Genomic DNA, 14,398 nt, shown 5'->3' with positions numbered 1-14,398 from the left:
TATAAAACCATATTGATTAAATTATCTTACCCATATAAAACTGTACTTTTCTTTAAATACAAATCGCTCAATTCTGATATTTTAGGCACTTTCTTTTGCTCATTTTGGCCAAAACAATTGATCATAAATCTTAACTCTGTTATCAGATTTCTGAAATGAAAATCGGGTACATTTTCAATGTGGCGGTGAAAAATAATTAAATATTATCATTATCTAATAAAATACAAGTATTTTTTTATTTTTATGTATTGTAATTAGCTTTTAATCAACGTTGCAATCATTTGACTTCTTCGCTGGTGATGCGTATAATATCTATCGTAATTAGTGTTGTTACAAGTCTGCACACATTTCCCCCATTCAGTGACAAGATCAAGACAGGTCACCCAAAACGGGAAAAAGTTAAAAATTCCTCAAGATATTTCCTTTTTCTATCACTTGTCACTCGATTCATCATGGCAATCTCAAATTTTACAAAATAAATTTGAATTAGTTGGGTTATTTTAATTAGATAATATTGATATTAACACGTGAATACAACACAAGGCCATTGGATATCACAACTTTTTTGAAGGACTTAGGCGATCCCAGGTGGAGTCGGGAACCACTGCACTACACAAAGGATTTTAGACCCTCCAACGGCCTTACCTATAAATATGATATAGCGATCTATATATACTCGAGTTTTTCAAGATTCAGCCTGCATCACCGATACATTATTATATCTATAAAAGTGGAGTACAAATGAATCAAACCAAATTATCTTTATTTGGAAATATAAGTTACAAAAACTAATTTAAGGGCGCTAGGATAAATTAAATTAATTGAATCGAAGGATAGCAATTAATTTTATGGTAATCTGCAAAATATTATGATATAAACAACTCTAGTTATATAAAAATCCAAGGTCAATAATATTTTCTCATGACAGAAATACGACGATTCTTTTATTAGGATCATTAGTTTCCCTTGCGATATTTTGATGCAGATGAAAACGTTGTCATATTTTGACCAGAAACTCCACAAGTACCAATTCCTACGCGCCCCTTTGCATTTTCAGGCGTTTTGAATATACTCTTCTTGACGAAACCCTTTTTACCGAATGCCTGGAAACAAAAAACAAATAATGAATTATTATGTGCTACATACATCAGAAGCGTCCAAAGGGGGTGGGCTGGAAGAGCTGTAGCCCTCCCCAAATTAAGGAATTTTTGCTTTTTACTATTTAATAATATTTGATTTTTGTTTTTAAATCCAAAGCCCCCAAAAAAAAAAAAAAAAAATATATATATATATATGATCCTGCGGACGTCCCTGTACATCTTATGAATAGGAAGAAGCTTTTACCTTAGAACTGAATACCTTCCATTTATTTTTCTCTTGCTCACGCTCTTCTTCCATTACCTTTAGCCTTTCCAATTTCTTTGCTTTTTTCTTTTTCAAATATTCCTTTTGCTTGGCAAGGAGTTCCTTTCTATTCTTCAAATTTTTAATATTTCCTAGCTTTGAAATTTTCAAAAGTCCCAAGGAAGTCACAACTACATGCTCTGTACCTCTAAATTTGACAGACACTTCTCCATTAGTTGAAATTTCTTCAATAACTGCTTCCTGGTAACTATATAAATTAGAAAACATTATATTAGTTGAATGCAAAATTGAAAGGATCACATGGTAAATTCTACGACATATCTCCTCCCTTTAATAGTTGAACAAACCTATATAATAACTCACAGATGTAATACATCGTTTTGTTTACTCATCCGTGACTTATATAAAGTTAAATGAGCGAAACAATATAAAAATGATCACTTATCATTCAACATTGCTTTAAGAAACCGTTTTTTCCTCATAGAAAAAATACAGAAGGAAGTATTAAAATTGGGTCTCAATTTGTGATTGTACGAACTCATTTGCGCCATAATAAAAGACTAATCAAGGTAAAACTGCAGAAGAATTTCTACATCACAGCCACACAAGGTGGCTATTAACTATTTCTCATGATAAACAATAGACTCTAATATTTGTAGTTAAATAATTATTTCATTTAATCTCGATAGGTATACAATTGTATTCCCTTCAATAGAGAACAGTCACAAAAACAATAAAGGCGGTTGCTACTTTTGTCTTGTAATTACTATACCTACGATTATTTATGAAATATTATTTAGCTACTTAAAATAGGTAAATTATTTTAACGCATGGTTTGAAAAGTCCCGAGGGCTTCACATATAGATGGCTCTACTTTTCTTTCTTTTTTAAATTTACCTCTTTTGTAGTTAGTAACAACCTTCAAATGACAGCTAAATTTCATAAAAGTCTGTTCTTTAGTTTGTGAATTACTGTGCTAGGTGTGACGGTACTTATGTTATTTCCAAAACAATGGATCAAAAACAATTGTTTTAATTTTACACTTATTCTTGATAGGAAAAAAATACCTTCAAGTTAAGCCATGCCTTGACAAGTGTTATATGACTCCGCTCCATAAAGCGAATTATATTTTTTTTTATTAAGCCTGGGACTTTTCAACCCATGTGTCTTCATTTTATTGCCGTAGTAGGCAAAAACATAATTTGTTGCAATTGGAGTAAGTTTTAACACTATTTTAATACTTTTGATTTCAATTCATAACTGAATGACCCAAGTGAACAACTTCATCTTTTATTTTTAAGCGGAGATTGAAGCGACATCCATTTAAGACTATCTAAAAATAGAATATAACATAATATGATAGGAACGAAGGGCCCTTGGGAGAGGGATTACCAAATGATTGGATGGTGATCATGGTAAAATATTTATATAAATCGACGTCCATACTCATGTTAACAACGTCAACAGAGATTCTCTTGAAAGCAAGGTCTTGACATAGAAACTTGACTGAAACTGAACATCAACAAAAATTAGTAACATGTTTGAAAAAGTGATGAGATGGGACGATGTTTGGAAGTGCATCTTAAATATGTATGTATATTAGAGTAGTTCTTAAGAATCTTTTTTTGGAAAAGTTGCGCTCCTAATATTGTCTCAAAATATTTATTTCGATTACTACAAAATATAAAAGCAGGATCAAGAAATATTTAGAAGTAGTACAACGAGAGAAAAGTTTATATATTGACAAAGTTTTGAATTAAACATTTTTATTTCCTTAGAAATATCGTAAATACATAATGATACATCACTATAAATTTATTTATTTCTAAATTATGTCAGAAAACCGCGATTTTCCCCGGATTTCCTTAAGAATACATTAGTTAATTCAAGCTCTTTTCAAAATTAACTGTTTTAATTAATAAAATAAAAAATAAATCGTTGTTTAATTATCAAGAAATAATGTTTTTCATTGATAGAAAGTTTCGAAAAAGGTGGGCACTGTACGCAGTACCAAAAAAAAGTATCTTATAACTTTTTATGCCTTTCCGATAGTGAGTTGCTGATTTAGATGTATAGTTGTTCGAATATTTTTTGAACGATCAAGTCCCAAATTTAAAATATTTTTTCCATTATAAGTGCTGTATTGTTAGGTATTTTGTATATTTAAAAGGAAAGATACCAGCTTTATCGAAAAATAAGTAAATATTAGACGTAGGCTCGAAATCGAAAAACAGATATGTGGGGGGAAATATACAATATCTATATCGTATCGGAGGAAATACTTTGATATTTTATTTATGAGGCAATCAGAAAAATAAAGGGAATTGAAAAATAATATTGAATATTTGTAGCCAGGGAATGCTCACACTCAAATGAATGGATCTGTTATGACGTATGTACTTAATAAAAAGAGTACAACACAAAATCTGCCTTCATGGTCATTACATGAGGTAAGAAATCCAAGATAATATTAATTCATTACCGTGGCTTGTCAAGTTTATATTCCATAAAAATCGTTTTTTTAATAATGGGTTATCCTACTAAATCGGGACCAAATGAATAAAACCGTACTTTATAACCCAAATAGACAGCCTTTTTGATCAAGTAAAGCATTAACAAACAAAGATGCAAATGAAGCAAGCCAATTGTTTTCAATGAACCGAGTATATCTCATAATTTATTAATAATCAGATCTAGCAAATGTGTGCTAAATTACCTCTAAATATTTCTTAAGGATACTCAAACTTTATTACCAGGGGCGTCCACATGTGGTGGATGGAGGGGCTGTAGCTACCCCTCCCTCTAAATCAAGGAGTTGTAGCTATCAGGAAAAAATAATAGCCCCTGAGTACATGTTTTTGTATGAAAAGGAACATTTTGAGAGCTTAGGATGACTATTTTTCAAAGAAGAGTTTTTGAGAACCCTCTAATGTACAAACAAACATAGAACTTTGAGCTGCACCTTCTGCTTGATAATGCTCAAGCTAATAGAGTAATGCAAAGGACTGTAACATGAATACTTAACCTATTATTGCTTTGAGCTTGACAAGGCTCTCCCACCTGCCAATGTTTGACAGCCATGATGTTGGAGGAGACGGAGGGAGTGGGTGCAGAGTCGGGAGATTCCTCCGTTTTCTCATCTCCCACATCCTGACTCCTTTGGGTATCGATCAAATCCCGGGTGAGGGAAATGACCTGCTCAAGATCAGATTTGAGGGTCAAGAGCTCTGCATTCTCGGGATCACCTGTGAGAGCAGCCTCCACTTGCTGCATTTGAAGGGTATACGTGTTCAAGTCCTCTTCCGTCATCTTGGTCGGATGAGCAGTTCTTCACTTTATAAAAAATAAATACTATTACTAGTTATTATAAAAGTATTAAACACATGATTCAGATAGTGGATCAATAATCACAACTCCTCACCTCTTACGCGATTCAATTCAATGGAAACTCTCGACAGAATATATATCCCTTCTCAATAGATCACAATTCGCGGACTGAATACTAATACAACTATTCAGTTAATTAATAATCTACTACTAAAATGAGGCTAAAATCAATTCCTCCTTTGTAGTAACTAATAATTATAGTTAGCTCCTTAAAAAATTCACTTCTTCTCCTTAGTTATTAATTATTATAATAATAATTCTCTCTTCTTTATAGCAGAACTCCATTTCTTTCTTCTTCTTCCTTCACTTAATAAAGTAACTCTGGCCATTTCTTCTAAATGCACTCTCAACCTCGTCGCTCTTTTCTTTATATATTTTTTCCTTACCTTTCAAACACAAAAATACCCTTAGTATTTTGTTTTCAACTGTCCCTTACCGTCTTGATACGTCAAGGTTATTTCATAATATATTATTATATATATATAAACGAAGCAATAAGTTGTTATATACATATGCTCCGCTTCCAAAAGGACGGGGATACAATTACTACAATCATATTATTAAGCAATACTATTAATATTATACAGGAGAGACATGGAGTGCCAACTTCAACATTTATAATCAATGAATGTGCCACTATCAACAATAATAGTAAAAGACATACACAAACTACAGGAATATGTTCTAATTTGCACGTAGGTTGCCGACCCCTGTTATACAGTATTGAATAAAATACTTTTAATATAGTTCACTGTAAAATGATTGCAGACAAAATGAGAGTGGTAATGTCATCATGTAGATTTTGATTGTCATTGTGAGACAAAATCATCTTGAGCAATATAATTGTTAGTAATATTATTGTAGGGCAGTTTAGATTCAACCGCCGTTGCTTTCCTGTGCTCGAGAATCCCATAGAATTCGCCATAATACACCAGGCCCACGGGTTGTGTAAGTGAACTTCTGGTCTTAAAAGCATATTATTTTCCTTCGTCGATCCAATTCGAATGCCTTCTGATCTCGACTCTTAAGGGAAGATCTCTTGGCTGAACAAGTGCTTCACTCGTTGGATCTCATCTCCTTTAATGGAAGGATCGTTAATTGTGCAAGTGCCTCTTAATGTTGAGGTCAATGATAGTGACTTCTGATCTCGTTTATCATTGTCTATTCATAAATTCCGCAAGATCTTCATATCATCCTATACTGATAAGAACTAAGGAGTTCCATTAAACGACAGAAAGACAAAGTTAGGAACAGAGAAAGTTCTCATTCTCCATCCACAGCTCGTTTTTTGAAATTCTTGAAAGTCAACTCTTCTTTGTCTCCTACTCTAAGAAAACTATTTTATTAATAAGCGTCTTTCAGTGCCCTTGATATATTGTATATGATGCAGAAATCACTCATCGTAATCAGATTTATATCAATTCCATTTATAAGTTGGACTTTGTGATAAAAGGTTTATACCGATAATTATATAACCTGGGCACTTCAATCTCAGGCATGATTTCTTTATTACTACTGAGTCTCTTTTGTCATTGGAAAACAAGTACAAGATTATTCTAAACTCGTAAAGATAATGTGCTTCTCTTTTCTCGATATTTGGATATTACATATGAATAGTTCTTTGGAACTGGAGAGTTCTACAAAAAGAAATAATTCCCGAATGAATTAATCAGTGTTGAACAAAGAGTTATCGTTCCTCATCAACATCTCCTTCGTTCCAAAGTCTACTTTTCTTCGTCTCTTATTCTAAGAAAAATATTTCATTGTTAAGAATCCTTTCGTTTCCTTGATGTAAATATGACAGAAATCCCTTGGAAAAAAATAAAAGTGAATCTTAGACTCTTAATGAATATGCAGCCTGTTTTCTCTATCCTTTTGTCTGCAATGCTTATTATATTTTGCTGTTATCTGCATAAATAGATTTTGTGAATTATTGAGGGCTAAGTGATTATTTGATAACAAATTATAAGTGGCCTCTTAACCTCTGTATACTTGCAATTTCGAAACTTAGTTAGTTTTAATCATCTTCTAAAAAACATAAATGCTTATCACCATATTGGAATATTACTACCATGAAGATTTCTACACTAATAAAGATTATTAATAAATGTTTCCCATAACAGTTCTTATATTTAATTATTAAATATTTTAAAAATACTCATTAATGACATAGATACCGACATTCAAAATTAAAAGCTAACTATTTATATTTTATCCTGATTTTCTTTGATTTATACCTAATATGTGTATATATTATAAAAATGTATTATTATTTTAAGATATGAATAAAACACTTTTTTATAGTAAATACTTTATTAAACGAAACAAAATGAAAATTCAAGATTTAGAAGATTACTTTATAATTTTTCTGGAATTTGCACCAAGAGAAATTGACTTTATATATATATATATGTTATTGTTAGCTTCATTTATGAGGTTTTTGCTTGATATATCTAAATCCCAACTTTAGCAATATCATTATCAAAATGATGTGTTTTTTTTACACTTCAACCCAATAGGAATCTCCCATTTCTAATGACAAATAGCTGAGTTAAGCATGGTCTTGGATTTGTCAGTCAATATATATTTTTTCAAATTTTGGTCGCTAAGAATATCCTATTGTAAAGCTAACTAGCGTGTAACGTAGTTAAATATAATAAATCTGAAACAATTGGATCAGTGCATACAAATTATATGATGTTTTTATTTGAACACCAAAGCTTATTACTTGATTTTCATATAATATTCTTAAGTTTCTAGTTTAAATTATTTTCTTTATTTATTAAAAATATATAGGTATGTAAGATTAATATAATGATATATGTTCTCTTAATTAAAATGTTCATAAATGACTGAATATATCCCTTCAATTCTACGATATAACTACATAATACTTCTTTCATCTTCTTCTATACATACTAAGGTACAGTATGAAAATAAGATGCAAGTATATGGTCCCAGGGTATAAGTGTAACACAGGAGATTTATTAAGTAATACTCTCTCTTTTTCGTTATAGTGACGTCATTGGAGATATTTGTTCGGGTGCAAAAGTAATAAATACAAAGTCCAAAATGTTGTAACTTAAATTTGTTTTTTTAACATTAATTCCATATTCATTCGCGCTTCATTATTAGGGTTTTTAGTTTATTCACAAACAACGGTTATATTCCAATATTATGGGTCCTAGTGACGTCATCCGTTATGTTAGTAAATTTTCAGTGAGAACTGAACATCGTTGCTTGCTGACTAACCTTTTTATAATAACATTGGATTATTGAATCATTGTTGAGGATTGTTGACAACTTAGAGGGAGCTCGTTCTATTTCAACCAATGAGCGTAGAGAACACTGATTCGGAGAAAAGAAGGAGAAATAAGACAGCTGATAAAAGAATACACTGTATAAGGAATAAGCTAGGAAAGAAGGAGAAAAGGAGAAAAGAAACAGAAGACTAAAGTGGGGGGAAAGAAGAAAATAAATGGAATAATGAAGTTGAAGTTGTGTTGAAGGCGCCTGAAGTAGAAGTGGACTCAGAGCATCGGTATTGGTGCTCGTGATTGGCTCTAATCCTGAGGAGTGAAGGTAGTATGGACAAGAGGATTTTGTGTGTGGATGCTGTTAGTGGGTTATTGAGTGAAGGGAAGGAGAAGAAGAAGCAGTGAGTCAAGTGGGAAGGAAGCTTGAGCGACGGCTCATTCCAGGATGCTCAAAGACAAAGGTGTGTTGCATTTCGAGGATGACTGGCCCTTAATGCGGCCCACGATCCTGAACCTGTTGCGGCAAGAGCCGGTGAGCCGTGAGAAGTGGCAGGACCTGTTTTGGCATGTGCACAGTGTGTGCCTCTGGGACGAAAAGGGTCCTCCCAAAGTGTATAATGCCCTGAAAGAGGACATCCTGGATTTTATCAAGCAAGCCCAGGAGCGCGTCCTCTCTCATCAGGAGGATCAAGCTCTTTTGAAGGCCTACATTGCGGAATGGAGAAAGTTCTTCACGCAGTGTTCGTACCTGCCCATGCCCTTCGGACAATTGGAGGCTGCACTCCAGGGCAAGACCTCCACCTCGGTTCAGCGCATTAAGCAGCAGCATGAAGAATCTGTTGTGAGGAAGCTCATGCTCGACTCCTGGAACTCTTCCATCTTCAATAACATCAAATCCCGTCTTCAAAGCTCTGCAATGAAGCTTGTTCGCAATGAGCGGAATGGAGAGGCCTTTGACTCACAACTCGTGATTGGTGTGCGGGAGTCCTATGTCAATCTCTCTTCCAACTCGGAAGATAAGTTGGAAATTTATAGGGAAAATTTTGAAAAGAGTTACATCAAGGCCACAGAGGAGTTCTATGGTCTGAAAGCACCTCAAACTTTAGAAGATACCGGAGTTCAAAACTACATGATATACGCCGAGTCTAAACTTCGTGAAGAAGAACAAAGAGCTTTAAAATATTTAGAATCCCGTTCAGGAGGAGATTCTGTTGCCAATCTTATCCGGTCATGTGTATTTGTTCTTGTAACTGCACATAAAGAAACTATTTTAGCCGAGTGCCTTGAAATGATCAAAAATAATGAAACTCAGAAACTGCAACTCATGTTTAATTTAATGGATCGTGTTCCTGATCAAGGCATTGCTCCCATGCTTTCAGATTTGGAATCCCATATTTACCAGAATGGTATTGCAGACATGGTAGAGTCTGCGGAAGTCATCACTCAAGATTCCGAAAAATATGTTGAAAGACTTTTATCACTTTTTAAAAGATTCTCTCTTTTAGTGAAGGAAGCATTCAATGATGACCCTAGGTTTTTAACTTCGCGCGATAAAGCATATAAAAAAGTTGTCAATGATACTTCCATATTTCGGTTAGATCTTCCTGCTAGACCTACTGGTGTGGGAGGATCTACAACTTCAGGCCCTAATAAAACTCAACCTGAATCGCGTTGTCCCGAACTATTGGCCAATTACTGTGATATGTTACTCCGAAAAACACCTCTAAGTAAACGCCTCACTTCGGATGAGGTAGAGTCTAAATTAAAAGATGTTCTTTTGGTGCTCAAGTATGTTCAGAATAAGGATGTGTTTATGCGATATCATAAAGCTCACTTGACTCGTCGTCTTATATTAGATACATCTGCTGACTCTGAAAAAGAGGAAAATATGGTAGAGTGGCTTCGAGAAGTTGGGATGCCTGCAGATTATATAAACAAACTTTCTCGGATGTTTCAAGATATCAAGGTCTCAGGGGACTTGAACTCTCAATTTAAAGAACAATTGTCCCTACAACCCAGTAAGCAGAATCTAGCAGACTCCGTCTCAATAAAAATACTCAATATGGGAGCATGGGCCAGATCGTCCGAAAGAGTACCTGTCTCACTACCAAGGGAGCTAGAAGACTACATCCCTGAAGTAGAAGAATTTTATAAAACCACCCACTCTGGTCGTAAGCTTCAATGGTATCATCACATGTCCAATGGAACCATCACACTCAACTCAGACATTGGAAAATACGACCTGGATGTGACCACATTCCAGATGGCTGTTCTTTTTTGCTGGGAAAATCGGCGAAAGGATCAAATTAGTTTTGAAAATTTAAAATTAGCTACTCAACTACCTGATACAGAGTTGAGAAAGACTCTTTGGAGTCTCGTCTCATTCCCTAAGATGAAACGACAAGTTTTACTCTATAGTCCATTAGTTTCCAAAGCTTCCGAATTCACTCAAGGTACTCATTTTTGGATTAATCATGAATTCGGCATTCTCAAGAACGGCAAAGTTCAAAAGAGAGGGAAAATCAATTTAATTGGTCGTTTACAACTCTCAACAGAGAAGTCGAGAGAAGAAGAAAACGAGGGAATCATTCAACTTCGTATTTTAAGAACTCAAGAAGCTATTATCAAAATTTTAAAAATGCGAAAGAAAATATCCAATGCTCAACTGCAAACTGAGCTCGTTGATATTTTGAAAAATATGTTTTTACCATCCAAAAAAATGATCAAAGAGCAAATTGAATGGCTAATTGAACATAATTACATGAAAAGAGATGATGACAACATCAATACTTTCATATACATGGCATAATATGAAGACAGATGAATATTGTTTGACGCAATTTTAAGGAAAAAGAAAAATAGTTTTCTTATAATTTTTTTTTCTGTTTTATTCATTCAAAAGAAAATATTTATATATATTTATTTTTTCCCTCATTCAATTATTAACGCAGTTTCGTTACACGCTCATTATTATTGATAATTAATAATAATATTTACATTTATAGACAATATCTGCTGCATATATCTTTATAGACTCTAAGGCAATTTTCATTCGTTAGACTTCAATGAGTTAGTCTATTCCATTTTATTGTCTTAACTTTCTTAATTGCATTATTATCATTCTTTGATATTAAATTATGATTGAGCATTTATAATCCATATTATTGTAAATAATTTACTTTTCATACAGACATACGCATTTTGATGTTACATTAAAAAATATTTTGAATAAATTTTATGAAGAGGATCTTTGAAAAAAAAGGTTCATGTCATGCGATTACTTATATGACTGAGGTATATTATTTTCTTAGTACTTAAAGCATTTGTACGCAACGTTGGTCATTTTGTAGGCCTAAACAACCAAGTTTGATATGTAACAGAAAAAACCCCTTTTTTATTAATATTAAGGAAAATAATGAATTATTGGATGTCAAAATAGGACCAACAAATAAAAGGACTTAAACCTTAATCTCTACCAAAATCTTATCCCTCTACATATTGTTTAGTTTTATTATAATATATCTGATCCTAATATCTATGAAAAATATGTCCTTGGATCTTAATATAATCTTATTTCCATAGTTTAAATAAAAATTAACTATTACAATGGAAAGAATAAGATATTTGTCTCAAATTATACTATTTTTGTAATCCCTAATTGATCAGATAATCATAATAATTGTACAAATTTACATATAACATAGGAATTTTAGTACCTATTACTCTGCCTTCTTAATAATAGCAGTGTTTTTGATTGGAATCAAGTAGTATTCAATGTAGTTAAGTTTTTTTATTATTCTTAAATTTATTTGATGGAGTTTTTATGAAGATTGATTGGAAATTGGTCCATTTGTTGTAGTAAAAATATCTACTTTAAGCCCCCAAAAATAGCGACTCCTTCAATTATTATTAAGTGATGAAAATAGTGTGTATTTTAGGAATGTTAAAAAAAAAATGAAACCGAAAATCAATATGGTAACCCTGACAATTTTAAGAATATTTTGGAGGAGAGCCTGTTAGCCGTCAAGACGATTAATTAGATCAGCTGTGACGAAGGAGGAGGGGTAAAAGGAAGTAAACAAGGACATTGGCAAGAATTGATCCTCAATTCTCCGCTAATGCCAACAAGGACTTATAATTATAACTCCACTATAAATTTTCAAGGTTACTCTCCGTCTTTTATGAGCAGACACGAATGTTCAATCAGCTTTTGAATATAATTGAATCTGTTTAGGAAAGGAAGTTCATTACTCAGGAATTAAATAATAATGACAACTGTTTAGGAAAATAATATCCATTCTTTAGATTACCAATTCCAAAAAAAAACACGGGCTAGCTAAAAAACACACAATTCACATTACTAATCATATTTTGATTTAAGAAATAACTATGTAGTCATTTTAGTGAAATCTCGCAGGCGTTTCGGATATAGTATTGAGCGTGTATACAGGTGCTCTGTATAAATTATTCTCTGATGTAAATCATAGTTCATATTTTTGATCTAAGAAATAAGAATATAGTTGTGTTAATGATATCGCAGGCTTTTCGCATGTACCATAGAGTATGTACAGGGATCACTTGTTGATGTTAGTGAGCGCTTTAGAGACTAAAAATACTCCCTAACTCATCAGTAGATTGGATTTGTTTAAGAGCTCGACGAAAAGGCGTGAGTAAGGCATTGTATTCCCGAATTAATAACCTCTTTAATATCAGCTGACGGTTACTTTTTTTTTTGGAATTGGTAATCTAAAGAAGCGGGAAGTTGTTCAATAAGGTTTTGAATATATTTTATGAAAGGATGTTCACTACTCTGGAATTAAATAATAATTACAACTGCCAAGGAAAATAAATATCATTCTTCAGACTACCAATTCAAAAACAATAACAAAAAAATGGGCCGGCTAAAAAATACAGCAGATTTTCATTACTACTGCGTTCTATAAAATATGACCTGCCGGCTTATAAAGATAAAATTAAAAAAACTAAAATTGACGTGATAATCCTGACGATTTGAAAAAATATTTTGGAGGAGAGCAGCTTAGCTGTCATGACGTTACATTAGATTAGCTGCGAGCAGCCGTTGGAAAAAGAAAATAAACCCAAAGCCCACTCCGTATCTTGAAGGGATATAGGATGGAATTACTCCGATGTCGATCGTGAATTAAACTCTAAGTCCAACAAGGACTTATAACTCTCAATTTTTCAGGAGCACACGCATTAGTAATTACTCTATACTTCGATGTCCTCTCTTCAAAAATTAAGATAAACAATTTTGAAAAATAAAAACCACTTCAAATTACTAATTTAAAAAAATCTTGCACGCCTTCAGGTTATATTTTATAGAACTCTTTACGTAATCTTATTGTAGATGTATTAAATTATGAGGCCCATTTTTTCATATCCAAAAAATAAATATAATTAATATTGACAAATAATGATTGTTTTTTTAGTAGTGATATACTTCATTTATTTTTAAAGTTGATTTTCAACAAATTGTATATATTCTAACAAATTCGATCCTAATAAAATTTGTCAGTCCTTAGACTGGTGCTTATGGACTTTTATAATAATTATAATAGCTGTAATGACATTGTTACTAACTCCATCATTTCAGATGGGGAAGTTTCATCATCCATGATGTAAATTTGGGGTGTTTTTTAGCTAGCCTGTTAATTTGTAATTTTCAATTGATAGTATAATAGAGGGAATTTTTCATGAAGGAATTTTCTTTTCCTTCGCAGTTATCGTTATTATTTACTTCCTGAGTAGTGAACATCCTTTACTAAATAGGGAGCACTATATACATGGAGAGTGCTCTTCTTTTTAGAAAATACATAGGTTGACATAAAAAATCATCTTTAGTATATCTAGATATAATATTTTATCCAATCAAACGCGACGTAGATACACTAAAGATGATTGTTTATGTCAACCTATGTATTTTCTCGAAAAAAAGTGCACTCTCCATGTATATAGTACTCCCCTGGCTAAATAGAAAAATCTTTACACTTCATTTTTATCAAATAAATCAAAGTTTTTGTGAAAGCTGTACAATTGTTGCGGTCAAATACTAGAAAAGACAAGATCTTCCTACTTGTTTTAGAAGCCAAGAAAATGTCATGTGAATGTAACTAACAAATTTCGGGTCCGCTAAACTATTGGACGCTGACAAGAAACCAACGGAGATTGCTAAGGAGTTGGGTATCTCCAACACGAACCCGTACATGAACATGGTGTTCCAGCAGGATGGTGCGTTTGCACTTCCAAAAATGCCCAGAAGGGGTTGGAGGACAACTTGCTTTCTAGCCAAAGAAAATGTAGCCCCTCTACACATCAGAAGCCAACCCATTGAATTCAATTTTTGGTTGCATGTTGAGTCCAAGGCCTGT

At 32.9% G+C, this 14,398-nt stretch overlaps 2 protein-coding genes across 4 annotated transcripts; one reads left to right on the top strand and one right to left on the bottom strand.

Moving 5' to 3' along the window:
* Positions 1-746: 746 nt before the first annotated feature.
* Positions 747-5,749, bottom strand: Spf30 (Splicing factor 30). 3 transcript variants are annotated; one of them, XM_040727983.2, is made up of 4 exons: positions 4,787-5,749; positions 4,391-4,698; positions 1,345-1,612; positions 747-1,103 (listed from the first exon to the last, which is right to left on the bottom strand). In XM_040727983.2, exons 2-4 carry the CDS (start codon positions 4,672-4,674, stop codon positions 957-959), a joined length of 699 nt encoding a protein of 232 aa, XP_040583917.1. In that variant the 5' UTR covers positions 4,675-4,698; positions 4,787-5,749; the 3' UTR covers positions 747-956. The 3 variants fall into 3 exon arrangements, with proteins under 3 accessions (XP_040583917.1, XP_040583918.1, XP_040583919.1); XM_040727984.2 differs by having other exon boundaries at positions 4,391-4,716; positions 4,787-5,075; XM_040727985.2 differs by having other exon boundaries at positions 4,391-4,722; positions 4,787-5,004.
* A 2,022-nt stretch (positions 5,750-7,771) lies between these two features.
* Cul5 (cullin 5) lies at positions 7,772-11,293 on the top strand. Its single transcript, XM_040727986.2, has one exon. It carries the CDS (start codon positions 8,455-8,457, stop codon positions 10,816-10,818), a length of 2,364 nt encoding a protein of 787 aa, XP_040583920.1. The 5' UTR covers positions 7,772-8,454; the 3' UTR covers positions 10,819-11,293.
* Positions 11,294-14,398: the final 3,105 nt, after the last annotated feature.

Source organism: Lepeophtheirus salmonis, chromosome 2, assembly GCF_016086655.4.
Source record: "Lepeophtheirus salmonis chromosome 2, UVic_Lsal_1.4, whole genome shotgun sequence".
NCBI lineage: Eukaryota > Metazoa > Arthropoda > Copepoda > Siphonostomatoida > Caligidae > Lepeophtheirus > Lepeophtheirus salmonis.
Note: the sequence above shows the minus strand (reverse complement) of the source record. Positions and strands in the feature narration are given on the sequence as shown.

What these genes read in the sequence shown, in the direction of transcription:
- Spf30 (XM_040727983.2), bottom strand. Translation starts at nt 4,674, where the DNA reads ATGACGGAAGAGGACTTGAACACGTATACCCTTCAAATGCAGCAAGTG. An exon ending in CAAGCTCAAAGCAATAATAG is followed by an intron (nt 1,613 to 4,390) that starts GTTAAGTATTCA and finishes TAATTTATATAG; the next exon opens with TTACCAGGAAGCAGTTATTG. An exon ending in GGAAGGTATTCAGTTCTAAG is followed by an intron (nt 1,104 to 1,344) that starts GTAAAAGCTTCT and finishes TTTTGTTTCCAG; the next exon opens with GCATTCGGTAAAAAGGGTTT.
- Cul5 (XM_040727986.2), top strand. Translation starts at nt 8,455, where the DNA reads ATGCTCAAAGACAAAGGTGTGTTGCATTTCGAGGATGACTGGCCCTTA.